Source organism: Macrotis lagotis, chromosome 2, assembly GCF_037893015.1.
Source record: "Macrotis lagotis isolate mMagLag1 chromosome 2, bilby.v1.9.chrom.fasta, whole genome shotgun sequence".
Taxonomy (NCBI): Eukaryota; Metazoa; Chordata; class Mammalia; order Peramelemorphia; family Peramelidae; genus Macrotis; species Macrotis lagotis.
This window is the reverse complement of record NC_133659.1, coordinates 199,275,911-199,303,859: the sequence shown is the minus strand read 5'-3', so window position 1 is coordinate 199,303,859 and position 27,949 is coordinate 199,275,911. Positions and strand designations below refer to the sequence as shown.

General features: G+C 39.2%; 1 protein-coding gene across 2 annotated transcripts in view; it reads right to left on the bottom strand.

The window, feature by feature from the left end:
* The window catches only part of ITGB3 (integrin subunit beta 3), an 86,580-nt gene that overhangs the window by 36,328 nt on the left and 22,303 nt on the right, over nt 1-27,949 (bottom strand). For both annotated transcript variants that reach the window (XM_074224409.1, XM_074224408.1), the window contains exons 3-10: nt 19,742-19,937; nt 14,706-14,958; nt 13,459-13,621; nt 11,475-11,636; nt 9,789-9,884; nt 8,096-8,185; nt 7,128-7,262; nt 5,164-5,593 (exon numbers count right to left, since the gene is read on the bottom strand). In XM_074224409.1, coding sequence (XP_074080510.1) covers nt 5,164-5,593; nt 7,128-7,262; nt 8,096-8,185; nt 9,789-9,884; nt 11,475-11,636; nt 13,459-13,621; nt 14,706-14,958; nt 19,742-19,937 — 1,525 coding nt within the window. The remainder of the gene's footprint in view (nt 1-5,163; nt 5,594-7,127; nt 7,263-8,095; nt 8,186-9,788; nt 9,885-11,474; nt 11,637-13,458; nt 13,622-14,705; nt 14,959-19,741; nt 19,938-27,949) is intronic.

Below are 27,949 nucleotides of genomic sequence, written 5' to 3'. Positions count from 1 at the left end.
CTATCTTCAGGGTGAGTAGGAAATACTTGACTCCATTCATTTCAAACATCTGTGGAAATACTGCCCTCATTTCCTTTGCTTGTGGACCCTGTTCCTTACTGTGATTGGTGGCACAAAGGACAAAGGTAGACCACTGTGCTGATAAAGAAACTGATAAAATAAAGGAGCAATGCATTAAAGCCAGGGGCAGTGGATCATTATGATTTTGTAATCTCCAATATGTACACTTGAATTGTAAGAAGAGCAACAAGGATCAGTCAAGAAGCTGAGAAAATACAGGGTGGTAAAATGTTGAAATTTAACTTCAATGTCATACTACTATAACACTTAGTTCATGAATTACATGGAATTGTTTTCCAAAAGATCCACCCTGCCCCCAGTGCCCCCTCAGGATTAGCAGCATGGCAATGAATCATGCATCGTTTCTCTTAGATTAGAAGGAAGCTAGTGAATAATGGAAAACTTGGGCTTAATCAGAAGAAACCAGACAGGAAAATCATAGCCTAAAGCCACATATTGAATCTGTGCCACTCACACCAATTAGGGTAGACATGCCCTGAGGAGTCAAGGGAAGAGGGTAATACATTGGCAAGGTTATGATGACAACTGACTTGGCATTTTCTAGTACTATTACTAACAAAAATTGCTGACATTTATATAGCACTTATCTCATTTGATCCTCACAATAGTCTGGGAAAGAGGTGCTATGATTATTCCCATTTTACATATGAGGAAATATACTACCCCAAAAGGCCACAGATAAGTTTTCACTAGGCATCCCTTAGTTACATTTGCCCCTGGGATCCAACTTAAGAAAATTCCACTTCTCCAACAGAAGTCAGCCAGGGAATCCAGTAGAGAAATCAGCCTTAGACTAGAGGATCAAAGCAAACAGAAGATCCTATCTATTTTGGGTTCCATTTGAATGTGGCTACAAGATGGGGCAATACCTATGAGAGAAAAAGCCAAGAACATTTTTGGACCTCAGTTTCTCCCAAAATCTCAAATCAGTCCTGGAAGTCAGTTCTTTTATTTCATAGTATTTCTCTTGCAAAGCCAAAAAAGTAGCCTTTGAACATCAGATCTGCTAGGAAAGAGTAGACAATAGATGGTGAGCTCCAGACTAATCCTAAACCCTGGCAGGGAAATCAGAGTTTGGTATAAATGCTATGAAGATGGTCCCTTTTCTGCCAGGGAAAGGGGTGAGGGCAGAAGCTCAAAGCACAAGACAAAAAGGATTCAGTTTTTGAACTTGATCTAGTCTGTCCTGCCCTGGCTTACCTTATTCTAGAAGGAAGGAAGGAAAGAAGGAAGGAAGGAAGGAAGGAAGGAAGGAAGGAAGGAAGGAAGGAAGGAAGGAAGGGAGGGAGGGAGGGAGGAAGGGAGGGAGGGAAGAGGGGAGGGAGGAAGGGAAAGAGGGTAGTATCCCAGAAGATCAGAGAGAATGTTGGTCCGAATTCCTGTTTTGTGTTCTCTCTTCCTGTTCACAAATGTCCAAGATATTCTTTTTATGTTTTCTCTGAAAACTTCTTTGAATCCTACTACTCCTTCAAGGACTTCATTATTCCATTGTCTCTGTGAAGACTTTCCTGGCAACCACTTCCCAAAACCACATCTCTCCCTACTTTGAAATTTGATACGATTCTATCAGCTGAATCTCTCCTCTAGCATCTACAATAATGAGGATAAGGAGTAGATCTGTAATTTCATTAATATAGGGAACTCCCTCTAAATTCACTAGGCATGAATCAGATTAAAATGTAATTGGAAAATATTTTTTAAATAAATATAAATAATATAATATAAATATAAATAATATAAATAATAAATAATATAAATAAATATAAATAATTTTACATATACAAACAGCTAGATAATTATTAAGTATCTGAGGCTAAATCTGAACTCAGGCCCTCCTGACTCAGGGTTGGTGCTCTATCCACTGCACCACCTAGCTGCCCCAACCAGCATATTTTATAGATGAGGAAACTGAGGCAAACAGGTGACTTGCATTTGAACTAAGGAAGATGAGTATCCCTAATTCCAGGGTCACTTTATCCATTATGCCTCTTAATTGCCCACAATTCAATAAATATATTTTTAATTTATGATTTTCTAAGTCAATATGCTGCCCAAAGGGATTCCTTTCTGGAATTTGACACCACTCATCTAGAGTAGAGAAAGGGTAAGTGACTTGGTCAGTGTCACACAGCTGGTATGTGTCATAAGAAGGACTTGAATCCAGCTCATCTTGGCTCTGAGATCATCTTTCTATGTACTACACTATACTGCTTCTCATAGTACTTATATTCTACTGACCTTAGTTTTCCAAAGTCTCCCTACTGCACTGATTAATTATTAAGGCAGTCTTGAAAATAGCTACTAGCCCAAGGTTATGAATGGAAAAGACTTGATTCTTTTTAAGTTAGGGTGTACAAAACACAGTCCAAAACTTTGTCCATAGGGAGTACTTAATAAAGATGCACAGACTGGGTTAAATTAGCTAGATCAGTTCCTTAAGATCAAAGATCAAAAGTGCCCACTTGTGTTTTCTCTCTCTCTCTCTCTCTCTCTCTCTCTCTTCTGGCAGTTCTGGAGAAGTGGGACTATTAAAGGAGCAGTTATCACAGCCAGTACTATCTCTATGTTTCTATGCAGGGGGAAAGGAAAGGATCTTGCCTCAATCGCCTTTGTAGGAAGCCAGGACATTATTCCTGCATTATTCCTGCTTAGGGATCAGGAGCCATAGAAACAGTCAACACACAGCAACTCCACCCCATCCCCGGTCAGTACATACAATGCGTCAAACCCTCTTACGCCCAACCTGGGGGCCCAGGAACTTTGGGGAGCAATAACACTAAATTGATTTGACATCCCTGAGTGACTGCTATCATTGAGAGGTTGGGATATCAGTACTGTAGGCATGGATGTCAGTCAAAATTGTCTAGAAGCTAAAACATGATAGAACTGGGTCAGGGTTCCCTGACTGATTCAACTGGAGGACAATGAAAACAAGTTGTTTGATACCCCAGAGAGAAGCAGGAACCAGGAGTGGCTGACTCAGGCAGCTCTGCTCCATAGCTTCAGAAAGGACATCTGCCAAAGGGAAAAATAAAAAGTTCTGGCAAAGATCCCTCTTGTCCTTGGCAGACTCTCCCACAGGATCAATTGAGGGGCTCCCTCTACTGTGGTTTGGACTCCCCCTGTTTCTTCTTAAAAATCATCCCCCTTCTCTCTTTGCGGAGGCTCCTCTCTCTCCTTGTCTCTCCGAGCCTCTCAATTCTCTCTTCATTCCAGGATATCCTCTCTCCCTCTCTCAAAAATAACAACTTATTTGCATTAGAATTTTGCATATAACTGGCATGCTGTTCATGTAATGTCAAAACACAGAAATTCTTACTCTCCCTTAATCTTTTTTTTTTTATCAAGTTAGCAGGCACCCATAGGGGAAGCAATTGCAAAAATAATCCAAAAGACATTTCTAAGATATGTTTTAATATTTATTTGCCACTTTTGGATTGTGCTTTCCTCCCCTCAAGCTGATGTTAATATTGACATGTGCATCTGTGGCCAATTAGTACCATTCATTAGAACACAATGCTAAGGAGAAAGCAAGGTTGTTGGGGTTCACTTCCCCAATAAACCAGTTAGTTTTTCTTTTTTTCTATAGCCTCAGACCATGCATGCTTTTAATGACAGTCATGACAGCCTTCAATTCCGGCAATAACTAGGATAGGGTCACAATGAGAATTATTCAAAAGAACTTCATTTCTCCACTAAAAACAAAATAAAAGCAAAAAACACTCAAAATGCATAACTTGGAATTAGGGTTGACGTAAAATCAACTTACCAGTTGAAGGACAGAATTTTTTTTTAACTTAATTGAGATGACATGGACTCTTTCTTCAAGAAATTTTTAGTTAAACTAGGGAAAAAGAATAATTAACAATTTTCTTTTTGGCCCAGACCTGTAATTTCACTATGGTAGGAAACTCTCAGGGCAAAAAAACTACCTCTATACAAACATATGCAATTATTCTGAAAGTTAATCAACTTAAAGAATTGCCTAGGAACTGAGAGGTTAAGTAACAGTAAGAGAATTAGGGTGAAGACCCTTTCCATGCCTGGAAAGTACTGTGGGCAACCCCTGCTCTGTGTGTGTGTGTGTGTGTGTGTGTGTGTGTGTGTGTGTGTGTGTGTGTGTGTGCTTGCACAGTCACATGATCCTGAGGTGCAAGTTGAAGCAGAAAAATAGAATCTTGGAATCTTAGAAATGGGCATTCCATGGAATCACATCATTTCAAGAGTTGTTTGAATCTTAGGGATCAGTGAATTCAACTTCATTTTACAGATGGGTGAAAAAACCTTCAGAGGACACAGTCATGAAACCATACCTACATGTCCTTCAAAGTTACCTAGGACCATCCAGTCCCTGACGTGTGTCCATCCAGCCTCAGACTGAATCAATAGAATCCTGCCTATCTGTATTCTTCCTACCTTGATCCAAAAGTTGCATTTTCAGGTAAGAGCTGGCATCTGAAATGTCCTACAGTGCTTGATGGATTGAGAAGGACAGAAGAATGTATACATAAGCACAGACATGTGTGAGTACATGTGTAGGGGAGGGAGGAAGGAGTAAAGCTGAGGGGGGAGGGGGAATCATTAGGAAATTTTCAAACTTGCCAGGCAGACAAGCCCTTTTTATTATGACTCTGATTTACCATGCCAGGCTGACTACATATCACTCCCAATCACATACCTCATATTTCAGCCAAACTGGTTTTCTCACTGTTCCTCATAAGCAACACCCAATATCCTATCTCCTTAAATTTGTATAGACAGTATTGCATGTCTGAAAGGCAATCCTTCCTCACCTCTGCCTCTCACAATCCCTCACATCCTTCAAGGCTTGTCTCATGGGCTATCTCTTCATCAAATATTTCCCCTCATCCTTTTAGATGTTAACATTCTCTCTCAACTATATACACGCTTATGTTTACATGCTGTAGCCATCTCAAATGGAATCTGGGTACATGGAAGGCTAGGACTGTTGGGATTATTTTTTTTTGGCCATTTTTATCTGTGTATTTATAAAAGAATTTAATTAAATTAGAAGAGGAAAGGAATGGCACAGGAGAAACCCTAGAGACCCTTCCCACTTACCTGAGCACATTTCACCTTTGTATCGGACACAGGAGAAGTCATCACACTCACAATATTTGCCGGTGACTTTGCCAAAATCACTGCTATGGCAGACACACTGACCACACAGGCATTCCCCACGCTGGCTGCAGACAGGTTGACCCTCCTGGGGACTACACTCATCTTGCTGGGAGGGGTGGTAATCCTCCTCGGAGCATTCACATTGAGCTCCCAGCCAGCCAGAGGCACAACGGCACACCCCACACTCAAATGTCCCATTGCCCTGATTGCAGCGACTGCTTTGGGGTTCAGCCTGGGCCTGACAGGCACAATCACAGTCAAAAGTGACAATGACAGTAAGGCTATCCTTGAACCCCACAGGTTTAATGGTAAAGGATTTCTTCTTTTCCTGAGGACAGCCACGTACTTTGGCCTCGATGCTGAAGCTCACCTGGGAGGGAAACAAGGTCTCATTGAGAATGGGATGCCTTGTACCTTCCAGCTCTCATTCTACAATAACCCAATGAGGAATGTTAGACCTAGAAGCTTCCAGACTCTACCAGAAATTGTGTGAGCTAGGCATGGGATCATATGATTTAGAGCTAATAAGGGGCTTGCAAATTCTGAGCCCCCAATCCCCATCTTAGGGGGCATGAAGTCTGGAGAATGAAAGTGACTTGCATAGAGTCAACAAAGGGAATAGAGTTGGGATTCCAGTCCAGGACTTAGCCTTCTGTCAACCTGCCTCTAGTGTTTTACCTATCTCTCTTTCCCTCCATTCTGACTTCTGAGCCTGGATAGGACCTAAAGCAATAAAACTAAGTGTAGACATCCTGAGCAAGGACACTAACATCGCTATAATCAGGAAATGCGACAGTAAGGTCAGTGGTCAAATCAACAGTTGTGAAACAGTCTTTCCTCTGGGTGGCACTAACTGGACTTAATGGGACTGCATCTGGGATCTTGTTTCTATGAGTATTATGCTCTAACTGAATTAATTAGCTAACTGAATTAATTAGCAACAGGCACAACTTGTGATACCACCCATCATGGAACACAAATTTGATACTGGGCTACACACCACAACTCCATACCCACACCATGTACATACATGCAGCATCACCAAAAAACTCAATTCAGTACAATATACCAGGACAGTTACAAGCAAATTTTTCTCTCCTTTCCTCTGTTCCTCTCTCTTTCTCATCTCCTCAAACATCTCTTCCCTTCCTTCCTCTCTTCTTCTCTTTCCTCCTCTTTCTTCTTCTCCTTCGTCTCTCTCTAATATACATTTTCTTATGTTGAAATACAGTATGTTATGAAGAAAAGAAGCACTGAATTTGGAGTCATAAGACTTGTGCTCAAATCCCAATTCTTATATAGCTGATATTTGAAAAATAATTTCCTTCTCTGGGTCTCAGTTTCTTCATCTTTAAAATGAAAAAAAAATACACTAGATGATCTCTTTAAATCCCATAAGAACCATAAAAACTAGCCAGAACATCAAAGGAACACACAAAATTGGTGGGGGGAGGTTTTAGGGTAGAAGTGATATTAAAGGAGGGAGTGGGGTCAATGATTTTTTTAGTCTGCTTTTACAGACTCATCAAATGAGATAACAGTATGTGGTGGATTGAGTATGCTGAACCTAAAGACAGGGAGACCTGAGTTCAAATCTAACTTCAGATATTAGCTAGCCTTTGGACCTTAGGCAAGACATTTAACCTCTGTCTACCTCAGTTTCCTCCACTATAAAATGGGGATAATAATAACCCCTACCTCTCAGAGTTTTGTGAAACTCAAAAGAGATAATAATTGTAAAGTTTAACAGAATGTCTGACAAACAGCAAATGCTGTATTAGTGTTAGTTATTTTAATTATTTTTATTATAACTATTGTTATAACTATGTAAACTATAACTACAGAAAATGGAACCCACAGAAATAAGAGATAGTCCGTTTTTGCCAAGGATCAAATATTCTCACCGTATCCCCAATCTTAAGGCCGACACATGATTTGAGACCTGGGATGACTTCCTTATTGAGGCAGGTGGCATTGAAGGACAAGGACAGTTCCTCGGGAAGATCACGGACTTCCAGCTCCACTTTTGAACGGATTTTCTGAGAACAATTCATGGAGGAGGTAGGGGAGAATAGTAAGGAATAATTGAAAAGTAGTGACCCACCCATGTCCCTGCAGCTCTCCCAAAATGGGATGTTAGAAGGGATGGACTCTGGCCACAGCTGACCACACAAGGATGGGGAGAAGTGCTAAAGCTTCTATTCCTAGGATCATGCCCCACTTCCTACATTCTTTTCCCAGGAACTGCTAGATTCTGAGGAAAATAGAAATCGGTTGCTTGGTTCTTGTCTTTCATTATCAAAGAAGACCAAAATGACATCACTATGTTAGAGACAAATTGCAGTGAGTCCAACTGTGATTGATCAGACCAATATAAGCTCGGAATGCTCTACCTCAGGTAGGGAACAAACAGCCCATGTAAACACCTGAGATGTTTACTCTAAATTTATGTACCTCACATTTCCTTTGAGTTACTTCAATTCTGCCTTTCTCATAGAGCATAGCAGCCTCTGTTATGAAAGCACACCTTACTGGGTCCTGTGCCAGTGTTTTCCATGGCATCATCAATTCTAAAGTTCTAAAGAGAAACCTTCAGGATGTCCTTGCATCATTTCTTCTGATCCCATTGTGAGCTCTTGTCCTGTGTGAATTCTCCATAAAATAGTCTTTTTGACAAGCATACAATTGGCATTCTAACAACCTGACTTTTCATAGTTGTACTCTCTGTAGTAGTTTGAATGCTTGGCACTTTTGCCAAATACACTGACTTTCCATAGTGTCTAGAATAAATACAGATTCTTCTGTTTGGCTTTTAGAGCCCTTCATAATCTGGTTTTAACATCTTGGCTTGCCAAGGACATGGTACACTCACCCCATAGGCATCAACAATGAGCTGGAGGACATTGCTGGAATCTGCAGACAGCATACCCACTGTGGTCCCTGGAATGAGCTCACTATAATTCTAGAAGGAAAATACCCAGCAGTGATTGAGAGCACTCAGCAGATGAAGATGTAAAACTGACCTTTTAGTCAAAGGTTTTAATCTAAAGTTCAGGAATTTGGTTTGTTTCTATTTTGACCATTAATGTAATTGATATTTCTTTGTGATTCTATGCATTTTATTATATTCTAAGCCATCAAAATAGTCGCATCACCCCTACAATATCATTGATCTTCTTGGAGGACAATGGGTCAATAACAATGTTTAATTTTATGTATTTAAAACATTATACTGAAAAGGTTTCACTAGACTGACAAAAAATGACAACAAAAAGTTCTTAACAAGGGGTGGCTAGGTGGTGCAGTGGATAGAGCAGTGGCCCTGGAGTCAGGAGTACCTGAGTTCAAATCCGGCCCCAGACACTTTATAATTACCTAGCTGTGTGGCCTTGGGCAAGCCACTTAACCCATTTGCCTTGCAAAAAAAAATCCTAAAAAGTTCTTAACAGAACTTCCAGTCTAGGGAAACTTTCCCAGGTATTCTCCAAACCTGACAGGGAAAATACAGAGCGTAACAGTAGGAAAAATAAGGTAACCTATATCCCATTTCTTAATAAAAGGGGTAAAAACTGTTCCTGAACTGTTATCCAGGGTGACATATATGTGACATCCATCCACCCCTTAATTACAATAGCAGACATTTATTAAGTACTTTAGGGTTGTCAACAACCCTCCCTGAGATAAGTTGGGCTTTGTCTACTTGTTTTTGTTCTAAATTTATGGTTTCAATAGAGAAAAGAACTCCCAGTATGGAATTTTCTTGGTTGACAACTTGTCTATAAGCTATCATCTTAGAGAAATTTCTAGAACATTGAAAGGCCAAGGGCCTTTCTTCCACCACCAAGCTAATATGTCTCAAGAGACAGCCTTCAACCCAGTCCTTTATGGCTCCAAATGTGGTCCTTTATCCACCATGCCATATTGCCTCTCCTATGGGAGGCAACAAAAGTTACTCCCAATTTATAGAGGAGGAGACTGGATCACAAGAGAGCAAAAGTTAGCAGCCTTCCCAAGTCACACAAAGTAGTTGAGCCAGGATTCAAAGTCAGATCCTCTCACTTTTGATTTGGCTCCCTCAGCTATACATCAGCTGCCTCAGGGCTAGATCTTTCCATCTTTTCTGACTTCCACACCCTACCACAAATTCAGCACCCCTAGGGCCATTTTGCCATTGGAGTGGTTTTCCCAATTATCTTTTCAATATCTCTCCCAAGATATGTTCTAGAGGAGCTGTACTGCTCATTGCCCATTGCCCCACTAGTTGCCTGGGACACCCACTATTCTCTTTTGCTAGACAGAGAGAGATCAATCTCTGGAACCAGGAAAAGGGAGTTTTCTAGAAATCACAGATCCCTGGAGTTCAGATCCCATGTTCTTTGGATCCTAGACAGTATTCACTGAAAAATCACATCTACGAGGTCAGGCACCCTGAAGAAGTCCTAATGTCCTCCCATTCTGAAAACCCAGAAGGGATTGATTGGAAAAGCTGCTTTGATATCATGGAGCTGCACTCTGTAAAACCCTCCCAGGGCTGTTGTGAGAACCAATGAGACAAGAGGAATCACCTGATAGAGGCTGACCACACTTCTAGTCACTGCAAAGATTAAGTTAATGTTCTTCTGGGACAATTTCTCAGTCATCAGTGCCAGAGAGGGATAATCCTATTTAAAAAAAAAAAAAAAAGGATTTGTGGGTTAGTGGAGAGGACCTCTGGAGGTTAAGAGGATCCTCTCTTCTTAGATTCTTGTAGCCCAGATGACAGTTAAGTTGTTTCATCCAGTGGTCCTATAAAATCATTTCATTCTGTGATCCCAGGCATATGACTTGGGCAGGGCAAAAGAGTAGCTATCCTAGGTCAAATGCCAGAAATGAGTCTGAAAGAAAGACTAGGTAAAAAGATCCAGATCAGTGATACTAAAAGTGATCACCTTCTTCCTCTGTTATCTCTGTAATCAAAGATTTTATAGAATTATAGATTAAGAACTGAAAAACACTTGGAAGAAACCATCTAGTTCAATGCCCTCACTTTAGCTGAGGAAACTGAAACTTTGAAATTTTAAATGATTTACCCAGTCTCATACAGGTAAAAAGTATCAGAGGTAGGATTTAAATCTAGATTTCCCTCATTCCAAGTCTTCTGACTTCTTAGCCTGGCTTTCAAAGTTCTCTACTAATATAGCCCTAACCTACTTATTTCCATCCTTTGTTTTTATAACTATCCCACACTCATCTTGAATGCTTCCCATGCCTCTCAACTTAGGAACCATTCCTTTCCTGCTCAATACATGCTGATTAATTGATTGGATTACCCTAAAAATAATGGGAATTAAGGTGATGGTCATGGTGCTGAAGCTGATCTCTAAATTCTAGAACAGGAAGGGACTTGAAGAGTTCAACTGGTCCCACCCTCCATCTTTAAGGAAGTAGATTATTAAACCAATCTAGAACTGGTACTAAAACTAGAACTGAAAACTGCACTATTACTTTCATCTCATTTGAATATACATGGGAAAAGATTATTCCATTTTCCCTCTCTAAAATAAAAACTTTAGAGATGAGGAAGTATACTACCCTCCTTTTATTAGAAGTAAGGGACCATGGGTCTACTATTTTGTAACCATTATCAGACCTGGTGACTGTGCCAGTTGACAGGTCTATGGGTTTTGGCTGTTGGATTATAACATATCAAGAAATGACCAACATAAGAAAACAAAAGATGTTGATTAAGCTTTTTGAAAATGAATAATATCAAGGAAGGAAGGAAGGAAGGAAGGAAGGAAGGAAGGAAGGAAGGAAGGAAGGAAGGAAGGAAGGAAGGAAGGAAGGAAGGAAAGGTGGAAGGGGCAAAGAAGGAAAGAAGAAGAGGAAGGAAGGGGAGGGAGAAAAAAAGGAAGAAGGTAAGAGAAGGAAATGAATTTTTGAACTTTCATAGACTTAAAGGCAGTTAATCACTCCTGAACCTTCTCTTCTCCAAGCTAAACAATCCATTTAAACTTTACCCAAAGGACCTGTTCTCCACCCTTTGTTCATCTCAGTCCGGCTCCAGTAAATCCTTTCCAATTTCTCTGTTGTATTATTCCAACTAGGCATATTGTTCTAATTAGGTAGTAAGTGATGCAGAGAAGAAAATATTGCCTCTTAGCTCCATCATTTTGTTTTATTTTTAGCATGTCCCAGGTGCCAAAATCGACAAAGATGAAAACATGTTAATGGTGGGGAGTGGAGAGGTAATAGGACTTGGAGAAACTCACCATAGTGGTGGAGGCAGAGTAGTGATTGTCACTGCCAATGTGGCATTCCCCATCATTGGGCTGAACGATTCCCGATAGCCTCCCATCCAAAGCAATGTGGGTCTTGGCATCAGTAGTGAACACTAACAGATGGGATGCATCATTTCTCCAACCAATTTTTTCCTTTAAAAAAAAGTCAGTGAAGTCTCCACTATGTTATAGGAAAAGAACATAATCCAAAAATTCAGCTCTGGATAGATGAATACAAGAAAAGATTGAACATACAATAATTCCTTCATTTTAAAAAACTGTCTGATGAAAGACTGTAATTCCAGAATTATAGAAATAGGCACTAGACCTATCATTGCATTGGTAAATGGAACTCTTAGACAAGCAAAGACCTTCTACAAATTAAGGTTGGTACCTCCTCAGTAAATTGCCTTACAGAGTTTCCTAGAGTCCTGAGAAGTTAAGGGATTTGCCCAGTCACATAGTCAGTTCATAAGGAGCAGGACTTGACTCAGAAATTACTGGTTTCAAGACTGCTCTCTAGACTAGAATACTCTGCCTCTCCTAGTAGTATTTTATGTGAATGCAAATAACTGATAATGTTTGTTCTTCATTTTCAAAGAAGACCACAACAGCAGGGAGGTGATGCCATGACAAGTACATGAATTGAATTTGAGTGAGGGGGTGCTGTGCTAAATCACCAGACTCACTTTCTCCTCCAGAGTTATCTGGGTCTGGTGGCCAGATATGAATCAGGATGACTAGAGATGACCCTGGAAGTGAGGCAAGCAGGGTTAAGAGACTTGCTCAAGGTCACACAACTAGTAGGTGGCAAGTATCTGAGGCTAGATTTGAACTCCAGTCCTCCTGAATCCAAGGCTAGTGCCCTATCCACTGCACCACTTAGTTGCCCTTTGCAAATAACTGAAAATGATGAAAATGTCGTAAAATAAAGGAATGACTAAAACTCAGACACAGGTCATCATAAAAAATATGTGATGGGGAAAAAAGGATGGGCAAATGCATGGGATGACCAATGGACAGACTGTGTGCTCCACTAGTATCCTACCAATGTTAAGAGAAATTGAAGAAGGACTGGGGAAAGTTGAATGGAATTTTGATTTGTGGATGTATAGTAACAAGGATCTCACAGAAAGGACAAGCACCAATGGGTTACGATCTACCCTGCTGGAAGAAACATTCTTATAAATGAGCTCACTGATCTTTTTGAGTATTGCACACATTAGTAAAATGGAATACTATAATGTAATTAATTATGAGGAATCCATGAATTCTGGAAAGGTCTTTCTTTATACAAAGAAAAAAAAGTAGAACTAAAAGAGTATCCACACTAAGTCCAAATAACAGGAAAAGGAAATAAGAATGGACAAAGACTACTGATGGGGACTTAGAGGATGTGACTGAGAGAGGGAGGGAAAAAGAGAGGAAGAAAAGCTAGAAAATTCCATTCAGAGAATAACATCTTTTATATTTCCAATCTCCTTATCCTACACCAGTACCTTTTCCCAATGTTCCACCCCCCAAGAAAATTATCCAAGAACTAAGAGATCCCTATAAACAATTATTGATGCTCCAACAATAATACACATATCCGAACTTGTTTGTGATGATCACTAAATACACACTAAGCAAGGGTGTTATACTCAGGTCCTCAGAGGTACTTCCTACTGAATAATCTAATGATCTCTTCTTGGGATAAGCCAGTCCCAACCATAATACTGGGTTTTGTTCAGTGAAATTTGTAATCCTTTTTTCACAAAGCAATTGAGATTGCTCAGGTCCTGAGAGATTCAGTTGAAAGCCCACAAGGTATGCAGAGGGAATGAGGGAATAGATTGAATGACAGTGCCAACTCATAGATGACTCCAGCCCCAGCCACATCAACCATCTTGAGCTCTACTCACCACAAGAGACCTTTACTCCCCAATATATAATGCCAGCTTTTCAGCCCTCAGCCCACATACCCCACACTCACATCACAGACTGTAGCTTGGATTATGGCATCAAATCCACCTTCTGGGGCATCCCGATTCCTTGATACATTCTGCTTTCGCACTTCCTCATTGAAGCGCGTCACCTGATCTGTCAAAGTTAATACATGCTTGTAGCCAAACATGGGTAAGCAGGTTGTCTTCATTCTAGAAAAGGAAAGGAGACTCTTTAGGTAATAATTTCTCAGAGGAAAAGCTGCACAGTGGAAACAGGGTGGAGGGAAGGCTAGGTCTATATAGCCACAATTATATTGGTAATTAAAGTTTCAAAACACCCACATTTGACTAAATTATCCAAGTTTGTATATGAACCCTTAAAGAAAAATATCTGCCTACTGATTAATGAGCAGCACACAACAGTAAATGAATAAATTGTGTTTTGGTCAATACTTTGGTTCTTAATAGTTTGCACATATAACTGATGTTTCCTGTCTAAACAAAGGAAGCAAAACACATAGAAAGAACATGCTAAGTTATAGAAACAAGAGTAAATACAAAAAACCAAGAATCAGCAAGCATTATTTTGCTGTGCCATCAATTAAATATTACCACATGGTTGAGAACCAATGTATCAACAATGGACACAGTTTGCTAACTGCAGATCAAATGAGATAATACATACATAACACACTTTTTAAAGTATTCATCATCATCATCATTGTCTTTATTATTGCTGATTGTTGGTGAGCATTTGTTTATGCTGAAACAAAGTCAAGTTCCTTCACTTTCTGTGCCTGAGTTTCCTCATCTGTAAAATGAGGTTAAACTAGATAATAAAAAAGGATCCTTCTACCTCTGCCAGAATAGGCACAATGGATAGAGAACTGGACTTGGAATCAGGAAAACTCGAGTTCAAAACCTGCCTCAAAGCTATTTGACAGTCTGCTTTGATGAGTTTCTTCATCAAAGTGAAGATAATAATAGCATCTACCTTCCCAGGGATGTTGTGAAGATCAAATGAGATAACATGAACAGTGATTTGTAAACTTTAAAGTATTTCATAAGTATTAGCAGCTATTATTGTGATCAGCAGCAGCAGCCTAACTCCTGGGACACTGATAAATGTCCTTTGATTTTCCATCCTAATTTGGTTCCTTCAAGAATAGATAAAAGTGACAAAGAAAACAACTGACCATGACTAACAAGCAAAGTAGCCACCATACTAAAAAATGGCACCCATGAGTCAATCCTGTCCAATAGTCTGTCCAACATCCCAGTGGCAGAGACTTACTCATAGCAAGGGTTTTTGAGGGCCTCCGGTGGAGAAATGTACATGTATGGAGACATGGGCTTGTCCACAAAGGCCCCAAAGCCTATGCGTAGGTTACTGGTAAGCTTGCGCATCTCAGAGGCCAGTTTAGTTCCCAGAGACTGAATTTTTTGAAGGTCATCTCGCATAGAGTTGGATAGATCCATCAAATAGTAGATGTCAACTGGATAATCTTCTACCTGCCGCACTTGCACTGAGAAGGTCTGAGAATCATCTGGAAGGGAGGAAGGTAGAAGTTTTAGTACAGACTCCAAGACATATTTACCAACTAGAAGACATATGACTTCCCATATGACATTGACTTTCCCTTTCAGCTCAGAGGCTGTCTCTTCCCTAAAGCCTTCCCTGATTACCACCCCAGCCCTCATATCTAATGCTTTCTCCTCCTCAAATGACCTTCAAAGCTGTTTCTCTGTTTCAATGAGACAATCAACTAGTAATCATTAAGCTAAACCTACTATATACCAGGTGTTTTGATAAACATTGAAGATACAAAGAAAGGTAAAAAACAGTTCAGGCTCTTAAGGACCTCACAGTATAATGAGGAAAAAGTTCACTAGGATTGTCTTTCAATTCTGAGATTGTGATGTTTCTTGAGCCACAGATAATTCCATGAGTCAAATAATTGATATTATAGAAATAGGTTTTTATGGTGATGGGCATTTTGGAATTGTTGAAGCTAGGAAACATAGTAGGATTAGATTTAAATACAGAAAGACCTAAGAAAATCCTGTTTTAGGACAATTACTACTATGTAACACTGGGCAATTCTCTTAACCACTGAGCCTCAATTTCCTCATCTGTAAAATGGGAATAATAATCACATCGACTTCTCAAGGTTGTTGTGAATATCAAATGAAATGAATGAAAAGTCTTTTGCAAATCTTAAAGAGAAATAGAAATTATAGTAATTATCATCATCATCATCATCATCATTCTTAACAAGGATTTATTAAGCCCCAGACACTTGTGGGAATACTGAGATAAAAGACCTCAAGATACTTTCAGGCTAATGTAGAGAGACAGAAAAAGAGAGATAAACAGACAGGAAGAGACAGAGACAGAGACAGATTTAAATTCTATCCTCCTAGGACTCTGATCAATTTTCTTTGATTCTACATGCCATTTGACTTCTTTCATTTGAGAATGGGGAAGCTAAGTGGCTTCAGAGTGCACAGAAAACCAGGTCTGGAGTCAGGAAGACTCAAGGTCCAGAGTTCAAGTCTGGCCTCAGACACTTACTGTGTGACCCTGGAAAAATCACTTCACCCTCTTTACCTCACTTTCCTCATCTGTCAAATGAGCTGGAGAAGGAAATGGGAAGCCACTCCAGTATCCTTGCCAAGAAAACCCCAAATGGGATCATGAGGAGTGACACAACGGAATAACAATGTGTGTGCATGTATGTGTGTGTGGGGGGGTGTTGTGTGTGTCTCCCAAAGGTCCTTTTATCCATCCTTAAATGATTGTTGTTTAGTTGTTTTTCAGTCGTATCCAACTCTTTGTGACCTCATTTGGAATTTTCTCAGCAAAGACCCTGGAATGGTTTTCCATTTCCTTCTCCAATTCAGTTTACATGTAGGCATGCATATATGTATGTATATATTTGTATGTGTATGTGTATCCTAAAGCCTCAAAAATTTTATTTTTATTCTTATTAAGTTTCATTGTTTCTTTTTTTTAAATTTAAGTTACATTTCAGTTTCTTGAGATTGATAAATAAAAATAATAACCTTTCATGTTCTTCTTAAAAACTAAAATTTTCTTGGTGTACATTCTAAAAAAAGGGTTCCATAATGAGTGTGCACAAAACAACCACAAGGTAACCCTGGGACACTAAGCACTAGAAGCTGGGGGGAACTAGGAAAGACTCCTGCAGGTGATGCTTGAGCTGAGTTCTGAAGAAAACCAGGGATTCCAGAAGTTGAGGTGAGGAGAGATTGTGTTCTATGCATGGGGGGGGAATAGTCCAAGCAAAAGTCCAGAGATAGCAGATGGAGAGTACTGAGTGAGAACAATAAAGCTACTTGGGGAGTTCCAAGATTAGGGAAGAGAATGTATAAAAAGATTGGAAAGGTAGGATGGAATTTTGAAAAGCTTTACATGTCAAATAGAGGAGTTCATATTTGATCCTAGAGGTAATGAGGAGCCATGGGTGATTATTGAACAGGGGAGGTGTCATAATAAGACTTGTGTAGCTGTGGAGAGGAAGTTTAGAGTGGGGAAAGTGAGAAAGAGAGTTCAATTAGGAGACTGATGAGATAGGACAATGGAGAAGTGATATGAGTCTGGGTAATAACTGCATAAATGGAAGGAAAGACACTGGATAGCTTCTCCAATACAGCCCAGCCCAAATCCTCTTTCTTCAATTCCAGACTTAGTGCATTGTTCAGATATACTCCTCACCAAATATAAGCTCCTAGAGGGCAGACTGTTTTGGTTTTGTTATTTTATCAACAGTATAGTATCTTCGATATTGGAGTTCCTTAAAAATGGTTTTTTTAGGTTGTTGGGTTTTTTTTTGCAAGACAAATGGGGTTAAGTGGCTTGCCCAAGGCCACAAAAATGTTTTTTAAAATTAACTTAAATTGAAAATTTCTTCAAAAATCTATTCAAAATTTATTTCCTCCAGGAAGTCTTACCAGATCAGCCCCACCTTCCTTCAGATTATCCTCTACTATGCTTCCCCTCAATATTCACAAAGAGGTTCTGTTGGACTCCTCTGCACATTGTTTTCCCATTGCTTTTTAGTTAATTATTTGCTTTTGACTCTTCACAAAGAAGAATTTTCTAATCATGAGGACTATCTGCCAATGGAAAGGACCTTTGTGGGAAATGAGTGAACCAAACTGTCTCTATCTTCTCAGTTTTTGGAACTAGTTCTGGACTAGACCAATTATGGCTCTAGTTCAACTTCTGTCTTAAGGGAAAACTATTCCATGAGGAAAATTGGGAAAAAACTTTATTGCATTATTCAAACCTAGTTGTGTGTGGCTAGAAAGTTGGACCACTTCTACCTGCTGCTTAGAGACCCTTCAGTAAGGACCTAGGATATGCTGACTGGAAACTCATCAGATCTCAAAGACTGATAGGAGATTTTTCGCAATTATGCCTCTCAAGTAACCCATACCACTTATCTGCCTGCTGGTCCCATATTGGTCAATTAGTTACTGTTTCTTTATTTCTTTAATTGAATATGGATACCTGGGAAAGAGTTGTTGGTTGTTCAATCATTTTAGTTGTGACCAACTCTTCATAACCCTATTTGAGGTTTTCTTGGCAAAAGATACGTGGTAAACCACTTCCTTCTTCATGAAGCAGTACATCTCTTTTTCTGATTTCACCTGTTTGCTCTTCCTCTTTCAACTTGGAAAACCCCTAATCTTTCCTCCAATTAAAAATAAGATTGTTTAGTTTTTAATCCTGGTTAATTGTTTTCTTTTAACTAATTGGTTTTGTTTGATTGTTGTTAATAGATGAAAATCTCTGTATTCAAGGTTTTTGGACTGACTGGAAAATCCATGGAACCATTTATTGGATTGTTTCCTCAGTGATTATTCACCACACTTATGAAATAGTATGATGACTGTCAGGAACTTTAGAGAGGGAATTCCTGCATGGGGTATGGATCAGATTATCAGACTTCTGATGTACTTTCCAGTTCACATTTGATGACACTGTCTTTACTTTGTTCTTTACAACTTCCAAAGCAGTTTTCCTCCAATAATCTTGTGAGTTAGATAATGCAAGTGATATATCCCCATTTTACAGAGGAAATAACTGAGAGCCAGAGAGACTGACTTGAGTCAAACAACTAGAAAGTGATGGAATTTGAACCCAGTTTTCTCCAGTTAGAGAAGTCAGGTGGCACAATGAATAAAGTTCCAGGTCAGGAAACAGGAATACATGAGTTCCAGTAAGGCCACAGACACTTACTGACACTTACTAGCTGTATGAACCTGGACAAGTCACTTAATCCTGTTTGTCCCAGTTTTCTCATCTATAAAATGATCTGGAGAAGGAAATAGCTAAAATCACTCCAGTAACTTTGCCAAGAAATCCCCAAATGGGGTCATTAAGAGTTGGACATGATTGACTGGCTGGCTAGAAGAAGAGGCCATAACATGTCCAGGGATACACTATTAGAAGTAAAGGAAGAGATCAAACCTTGATTTATCTGATATCAAGACAAGCATTCTAGACCATGTTGCTTCTCCATGATTCTTGGAAAGTGAATATTGTTGGTGTATATTGTTTCCTCAATGAAACTATAACCTCCCTGGAGACAGGGACTCTTTCTTTTCTTTCTTTGTACTTTATCAGTCTTTAATATGATTCTTACAATGTAGTGTTGCAATTAGCCATCTGATGAAGTATGATGTAATCGAGCCTTTTATATGTGCTCCCTAAGCATCTTCTGTACTCATTCTCATATCTATAGCCCTTCTTCTTCAGTCATTCTGCATTCTTTCCTTATTTTCTCCCCCTATTTTCCATCCTCCAGAGATTCTGATCTCTCTTCCTTGTCTTATCCATCTCCAACCAGAACTTAGACCTCAATCAAATAAGATTAGTGAAAGCTGATTGAGAAGAAGGATTCTTTATCTGTTTCTTTGGACATTCCTCATTGCCTAGTATATAGTTGTTTGGTACATTATTGATTTGATTAGAAAGTTAAACTCAATATTCCCAAATGAGCTGTTTCCTGACTTCCCCATCCCTCTATTTTGTTATATCCCTATCACTTGTCCCCCCACCCTTTTCTTTATCCTCGTTCTTCCTTCTCCAAATCTCTACTCCTCCATAATTATTTATACTCCCTCCATCATTCACCACTTCCTACCCATTTATTTAATGTACATCACTTACATTATTATATCCCACATTCCCAATCCCTATCCTGAACTCTGACTTCTGGCATCCATGATCTCTTATTCTGTGTCTATGTACCCAGGTTTTACCTAAATAGGGTGGAGAGGATCCTTCTCGTGTCTTACCTGGCCTCAGCCGAAGCTCAATCTTCTGGGGGCTGACTTGGGTGATCTTGGAAGTATCTCCAGAACCAGTATTACTGAGCGGTCTAGCTTCCAGGACAGTGATTTGACTAACTGGGAATTCAATGGATTCAAGTGTACATCCTTCCTTCAGCAAGTTGTCTTTCAGATCACACCGGGAAGAACCTGGAGTCAAGTCCTAAAAGACAGGAGCCCCCAGACTCAAATTTGGGGTTAGAGTCAATCCTTTCTTCCTTCAAAGTTCTTCAGCAACCACTGTTCTTGCCTCTAAGATGCACTAAAATATTGGAGTGGAGGAGGAAGGCAAACTGAAACAACAAAAAGGCTAGAGGAGGTACCTATGCATGGATGGAATAAATGGATAACAGATTTCCATCTGAAAGAGACCTCAAGCATTATCTAGTCTGAAAGGTTCTTAACCTAGGCTTTGTGAATTTTCAAAATATATATATTTTGAACACTGTTTCAGTATACTTTGCTTCCTTTGTGATCCTAAGTATTATAATTCTAACACCTTAATGGTATTCTGAGAAAGGATCCACCAGACTGCCAAAGAGGCCTGATACCCCCTCAAAAAAGATTAATAGCCTCTGATCTAATCCAATCTTATTATCTTACAGATGAAGAATCAAAGCAAAAAGATTCAGTGACTTGTCCAAGATCATAAATGTACAAGAAGTGGTACTCTTGGACTCAAATTCAGTGCTTTTTTTGGGAATATAACATGCAGGATATAGTATCCTGCCCAAAGTTGGCTGGGCATGTATACATGTCAGATCACTCACCTGAGGAGCCAAGGGACTGAGATCCCTAATGCTCCCTTCTCCCTTCTAAAAAGGGACAAATAGTACAATTATACCACTTTTAAGCATCCTAACATACCTATTAAACCTTAAGTAAATTCCTTTCATTGCATGTGTAATGTGCATAAAGTAATGTGGCTTACTAAAAAGGATGCTGACTAGAAATCAAAAGTCCAAAGCTTGGTCCAGGGAACTAACATAGCTAAGGGGATTTCTTCACACAATGAATGAACCTCATTTTCTTCTAACACACACTAGGGTCCAATTGCTGTGCCACCCTTCTCCTTTGGTCAACTTCTCCTAGGGATTGGAGGTAGGGGGAGGTTTTAAACCATTAGTCATAACTATAGAAGCACAATATAGATTCCCTGAGACATAATTGTCCCCTCTACTGATATCTTCTGTCCATTTTCCCCTTTGAATTTGCTGTAGAAACAAGAACTTTCACTTACAGCTCTACAAAAAACCCACTGGTTTCCTCACTAGTAAAATGAGGGGGACAAATCTCTAAGGTCCCTTCCAGTGCTCACATGCCTTGAATGTGAGCCCATATCTGTATGTGAGCAATATCCATGTGAGGGTAATTCACTGAAAAACTGGAAAAACCCTTCTATGACTTCTTTTCTTATACAAACTCCGCCCCCTCCATTCTTTCCAACAAACATCTAGTGATTTGCCAAAGGTCATTTGTTAGTTACTGATAATTATTCATAAGATCACAGGGTTCAAGGTTGGGATAAGCCTTAGAGACCATCTAGTCCATCTTAACCTTTTTTGAATCATAGTCCTTTCTGGCAATCTAGTCTTCTCTCAATAATATTTTTAAACAAAAAATAAATAAATAAAATTTAAAAGAAACTAATTATGTTTGACCAAAAGATCCAATCTTTTGTAGATTAGATCAGGACAACTAGGGCTTTGATCCAGGGCACAAACATAGGTAATGGGACTTTTTTCACATGGTGATTTTTCTCATTTAGCTCTGAGCAACCCTTGGGGTCCAAATGCTATGTCACCACTCTCCTTTGGCTGCTTTGGCTCCAGGGGTTGGGGACTAGGGATGATCAGGGACCATCAGCCATACTGCAGGAGCACAGAATTGATTCCTAGATTGAAATACAACTATCAAAATAGTTTTAAAAGTCTAAGTTCATGAACCCCAGGTTAAGGATCCCTTATACAGGTAAACTCATCTACATATAACTGATGAGGAAAATATGGTGAGCAGAGGTTCAATGACTTTCCCAAGATTACATGGGATTTACTGGGACAGTTTCATCACTATACCATGAAATGTAGAATCAAAATGAACTCAATTTACACTCTCTTGTCCATTCTTCTAATTAACAATGGTAAAAATTTGGGAGCATGTCTTGTTTCCATGAACCTTGCAAAACCAAAATCTAGAAGATTTTTAAAACTTTGACTATTGTATTTCTGGCCTAAATCAATTTCTCTAGACTTTTGAGTCCTTGAGAATAAAGACTATCTTATTCAACTTTCTATTCCCTATCCTGTGTACCTTATATAGTGTCTTCTTGCACATAGCAGATACTTCAAGAATAAAGAAGGGCATATAATCATCAAAATAAGAAAAAATCTGGCTCTGCTATTTACCAGCTGAATGATCACAGACAAGTTGTTTAACCCCTCTAGTGACTCCCTAAGTTATATCATCTACAAATAGATCATTATACCTCTTTTTGTCACAATGACACAAAAAAATCCTGCAAATCACTAATAATAAGATAAATATAAATTGAAACAATTCTGAGGTTTTAACTCACACTCTGCAAATTTGCAAAAATGATTAAAAGAAAAAACAGCAATAGTCAATGGAAGAATAGGTGCAACTAATGCATTACTGATGGAGCCGTGAAATGAGACAACTCTTTTGGAAAGCAGTTTGGAATAATGTATAAAAAGTGACTAAAATATTCATATCTTTTGAAATATTATTACTAATACTAGGAGTTTGAGGCTTATACCCCAAGATAACCCTTTATAAGAAGAAAGTCCCCATGTACTACAAAATATTTACACTTTTTATAATAGCTAAGAATTGGGAACAAAATAGAGGTCCATAAATTAGGGAATGACTGAGTGTATTGTGGTACCTAGATGGAATGGAATGTTACTGGGTCATAAAAAAATTATATCTGTAATGAACACATCATCACATACATTCCAGAAGCATCAAAAGAATTATATGAAACTGATGCAGAGTAAAGTAAGAAAAGTCAAGAAAAAATATTCATAACCACTACTATCAATCAACATTTACTAAGCATCTACTATGCATCTGGCATTTCTTTTAAGTATTGGGCATACAAAAAAGCAAAAGACAATCCCTGCCCTCCAGGACTTCACAATCTAATGGGGGAGACAACATGAAAACAAATATTTAAAAAGCAAACTATTTACAGGATAAATGGGAAATATAACAGAGGGAAGGCACTGGAATTAGGAATGGGGGATGATTTTTCTGTAGAAGGTGGGATTTTAGTTGGGACTTGAAGGAAACTAGGGAAGTCATCAATCTTATTGGGGGAGAGAGAGCATTCCAGGTATGGAGAATAGCTGGAGAAACTACTAAGAGCCAAGAGATGGAGTGTCTTATTTGAAAAACATCTAGGAAGCCAGTCTCACTGGATGAAAGACTATTTCTTGGGGAGTAGAGTGAAAGAAAACTGTTAAGGTAGGAGGGGGTTGGATTATGAGACACTTTGAATGCCAAACACAGGATTTTGTGTTTGATTCTGGGGTAATGGGGAGCTACTAGAGTTTGTTGATTAAAGAGCAATATGACTGGGATTGGACTTTTGCTTTAGGGAAATCATTCTGATGGCTAAATAGAGTATCTATGGGAGAGAGAGACTTAAGGCAAGCAGACCAACCAGAAGCTTATTTCAGTAATCAAAGGGTGCAATTCCTGGACTAGAATGGTGGCAGTGTTTGAGGAGAGAAGTATATTTTAGAGAAATTCAAAGATGATATCAACTATCCTTGGCAACAGATGAGATATGAGGGGTGAGAGATAATAAGGAATCCAGGATGGCTCCTAGATAGAGAGCCTAAGGAACTCTCTACAATAACAGTGAAAGTGGAGGGTTCAGGAGAAAAGATAATGAGTTCTTTTATGTACATAATTTAAGAGGTCTATTTAGTTTGGAGTGTCTGAAAGACAGTTGGAGATTGAGTCTGAAGATCAGCAGAGTGATTTAAGCAGGATAAATTGATTTAAGAAACATCAGTCTGGAGATAATAATTAGATCCCTTGGAGATGATGAGATCACCATGTGAAGTAGCATAGATGGAAACAAGAAGAGGACTCAGGAGAGAACCCTGAGGGATACCTACAGTTAGAAGACTTGATCTGAAGGAGAATCCAGCAAAAGAGACAGAGAGGAGTGCTCAGTCAGGTAGGAGGAGAACCAGGAGAGATTGGTGACCCAAACATCTAGACAGAAGAGAACATATATGAGTAGAGATGACCAGCAATGTTAAAGGCTGAGGAGAAGTCAAGGAGAATGAGGACACTGGATTCAGCTACTAAGAGATTATTGTTTGCCAGTGCTCATTTTTTCAATTTCCTTCTCTTTTTTCATCACTATAGCTAACATTTCTAGTCTAGTAACAAGTTACTTATCATCTTAGCTTTTTCATATACTAAATGAGGATGAGCATATTAGAACTACCTATTTCATATGGATGCTGGATAGAAAGTGCTTTAAATGTTGCTGAAATAAATCCTTTAAAAAAACCTTCTAATTAAATTATAAATGAGCTGAGCTTAGATAAGAAGTGAAAGGTAGTACCAAAAGCTAGAATCTACTTCCATCTCTCTCTCTTCCCATCAGCTCTGTAGGACTGGGCATCATGGTTAGCACCAGGGTATGAGAGCAACCCCAATTCAAATATCTTTCTCATGTGGCTAATGAAGGAATTTGCTTTCCTTAACTATACATATTTGTAATGGGTTTGTTTTCTATTGCTTTCAGTGGGAGGAGTGGGAGGCATCGGGAGTAGGAGGTAGAGGAAAAAGAATTTAAACTGAAAATAAAATTGATTTAAAAAAAAAGTAAATATCCTCTCTAGTACTGAATGTCTAATGTATGAGGAAAAAAAAATTTTCTCCTAAATTCCTTTGTCTCTGACCTCTGACTGACCATGAGAAGAAATTTCAAAGGGTATTTCAACTCTGGGTCACATTCTCCTTTCAGTGACCCTGCTTTTTCAGGCCTGGAATGTTCTCCCTTCTCATCTCTGACTTCTTGGCTTTCTCAGATTTCTCTAAGACTCAACTCAAATCTCCCCATCTTCAGGAAGCTTTCCCCTGGTTCCCTCACTGCTAGTTCTTTTGATATTACTTTTCATTCATTTTACCCATATAGATTATAAGCTCCTTCAAGGAGGGGGACTGTTTTTATTTTGTTTTTTCTTTCTTTTAGCTCCAGAACTTTTGAACAGGGCCTAAAACCCTTAATAAATGCCTGTTGTCTAACTGATTACAAATTTCCTGTGGCACCCCCCCTCTTTCCAGTCCTATTTCTATTAAAGAAAATGACCACCTTATATCAGACTTTAGCTGCCCTCAAGGCCCCAGAGGTAAACAAGGGGGTAGGTGGGAAGGGTTCTTTTTAGCTATCTATTGGAGAGAGAAGGGAAAAGGAGAGACTGGGGAATCATGGGGAGTAACCAAATCACAATAAACCTGTGAATTGGTAGGCTAGATGGGGCAGAGTAGGATCTGGTTGTCCAGGAATTGGCCCATCCCTCTTTCCAAAAATGATTGCTTTGCAAGGAAGTGGAGCCAACATGTTTAGCTCTGCTGTTAGTACTTGTGTTTTGTTTTGAATTTCCTCAAAGATCTAAACAAAGAAAAATAAAAACTATTTCCCAACCCTTTCTGGTTTGTTTCTTGGTTACTGACATCAAGGGTCAGGAATACACCAAACTGCTCTTCAACGAGGTTTTCATCAACAGTTCTAGGACCAAACAGGCATTGACCTTAGCAGTCACTCAACCAGTCAACAAAGATTTATTCAATATTTACTTACTATGGACCAGTCACTCTGCTAAGTACTAGGGATACAAAGAAAGGCAAAAATATGATCCCTGACCCTTAAGAGTACATTCTAATGGGGAAGATAATACTAAGTTAGCTGAAGAAAGCTAATATTTCCACTTTTGTAACTGTTCAGGGTTATCTCAATCATTTCTGACTCCTTGTGACCCCCCCCCCCAATTTGGCGTTTTCTTGGCAAAGATACTGGAGTGGTTTGTCTTTCCTTGTCCAGGTCATTTTACAAATGAGGAAACTGAAACAAAAAGTTGAGTGATTTGCCCAGGGTCACACAATGAAGAGTTTCCTTACTGCAGGCAAAGTACTCTATCCTGCTCATCATTTTACAGATGAGAAACTAAAGCTGAGAGAGGTTAAGGGACTTCAATCTTCACAACAACCCTATAAGGTAAAAACTGAGGCTGAGAGAAATGAAATTATTTGACTAGGGTCACACTTCTAATGTTTGAGACAGCATTGGAACTAAGGACTTCTTTGCTACAAATTCACTAGACCATCTAAACTATCTCTTGCTTAGAAGTCATTTTGGGGGATAGTTAGGTGGTGCAATGGATGGAGTACTTGTTCTTGAGTCAGGAGGACCTATGTCACCATGGGCAAGTCACTTAATCCTGATTGCCTCTCTCCCACCCCCCCCCAAAAAAAAGAAAGAACGAAAACTCATTTTTCTTCACCACTCAGGCTGAAGAGAAAAGGGATAGAACCAGGAAATCAGGAAAGGGATAGAAAGTAGGAGGATGAAAGATAAGGGCATTATTCCTCTACTACCACCATAATGAGAAGATGATAAAAATCATATGGAGGTGAGAATAGTGATCTCTAAGTCATTCAACAACACAAATGGGAAAAAAAGCTCACACCTAAAGTTACACATGCCTATTGGACTAGAAATAGACAAAGATATAACAAAGATAAATGAAAGCACCCTGTTGCATGTTCTAAAGAAGGAACTCTTAACTCGTGGTCTTAAGACCTTATTTCAAACTCAAGTTCAGTGACTCAATTACTAGATGACTGTGAATAATCACCTCATCTCTCTACCAAATTTCCCTTCTACAAATGGGATTAATGAGAGAAACATCCTGATTTATTGTTCAGCAGATAGTCATGTTCAATTCTTCATGACACCATGGACCCATACTGTCCACGGAATTTTCTTGACAAAGACACTAAAGCAATGCCATTTCCTTCTCAAGCTCAATTTACAGAGGAGGGAACTGAGGAAAATAAGGTTAAATGATTTTCCCAGGGTTACTAAATCAGTAAATGTCTGAGGATGGATTTGAACACAAGCCTTCTGGATCCAGAATTTACTGCAGGCAATAACTCTATTCTCTATGCCACCAAGTTGCCTTCAGATGATTGATTTAGATTAATATAATAACCAAATGGCAGAACTTGAGTTTGAAATAAGGTCTTCTGCCTCCTAATCCAGAGCTTTCTTTAGAACAGGAAGCAGCTGGATTAATCCTTTATCTTTGCCTTTCAATTAGCCTGTTTCTTTTCCCACAAACATCTTTTATCCTGTTTCTTTGAAGTTCCCATTGGTTGGATGCTGTAACCTACTCCTTCCCATCATGCACCACTTATTTACTTTCTTAGTGATATTCATTTTTAATTCTTTGGAGACTATTATATGTCTTACCACCATAGAGTAAGACCAGTAGAATGGTGGTATTAAAAAGATGGGTCTTTGTTTCCATGTGTTCATTAAAGGAATTTTGCAATTTCCCAAAGGCCATCTAGCATGTGGTCTCCTCCTAGGCATTTGGAAAATTTACAATCCTTTTTCCAGGCTTCAACCAGTTCATGGAATGGCACTGGAAGAAAAGCAGCAAGGCCGAAAGGATCATTTGGTGTACATTCAAACATTCCTCCAAAAACAAACAAACACTAGGCTTGTATGGTTTATATGCTTTACTTAATCCAAAGCAGTCTGTGTGGAAGGGGAAAGGAAAGGGACCTATAATGAGATAAATGGGGCGGGGGGAGAACCTATACCTGAACCTACTGGACTAGACATAAGCATATATATGGAAAGATAAATGAAAGCACCCATCCATGCCTGTACATTCTGTGGGACTCTTGCACATTCTTGGGAAATACCCTCCCTCCTGCGTAGGGAATTACCAGGATATGATTCTGGATTTCTACTTCCTGTCTCTTGAGACATTGTATTCCTCCTTCCCCCCCAACCCCCCCATTCCTCACCAATATTTCTCATTGATAACATTTTACTCCCCATTAAACCTGGCTTACTTTGTTCTCTCCCTCTTTCCCCTTCTCCATTCCCTCCTCCTT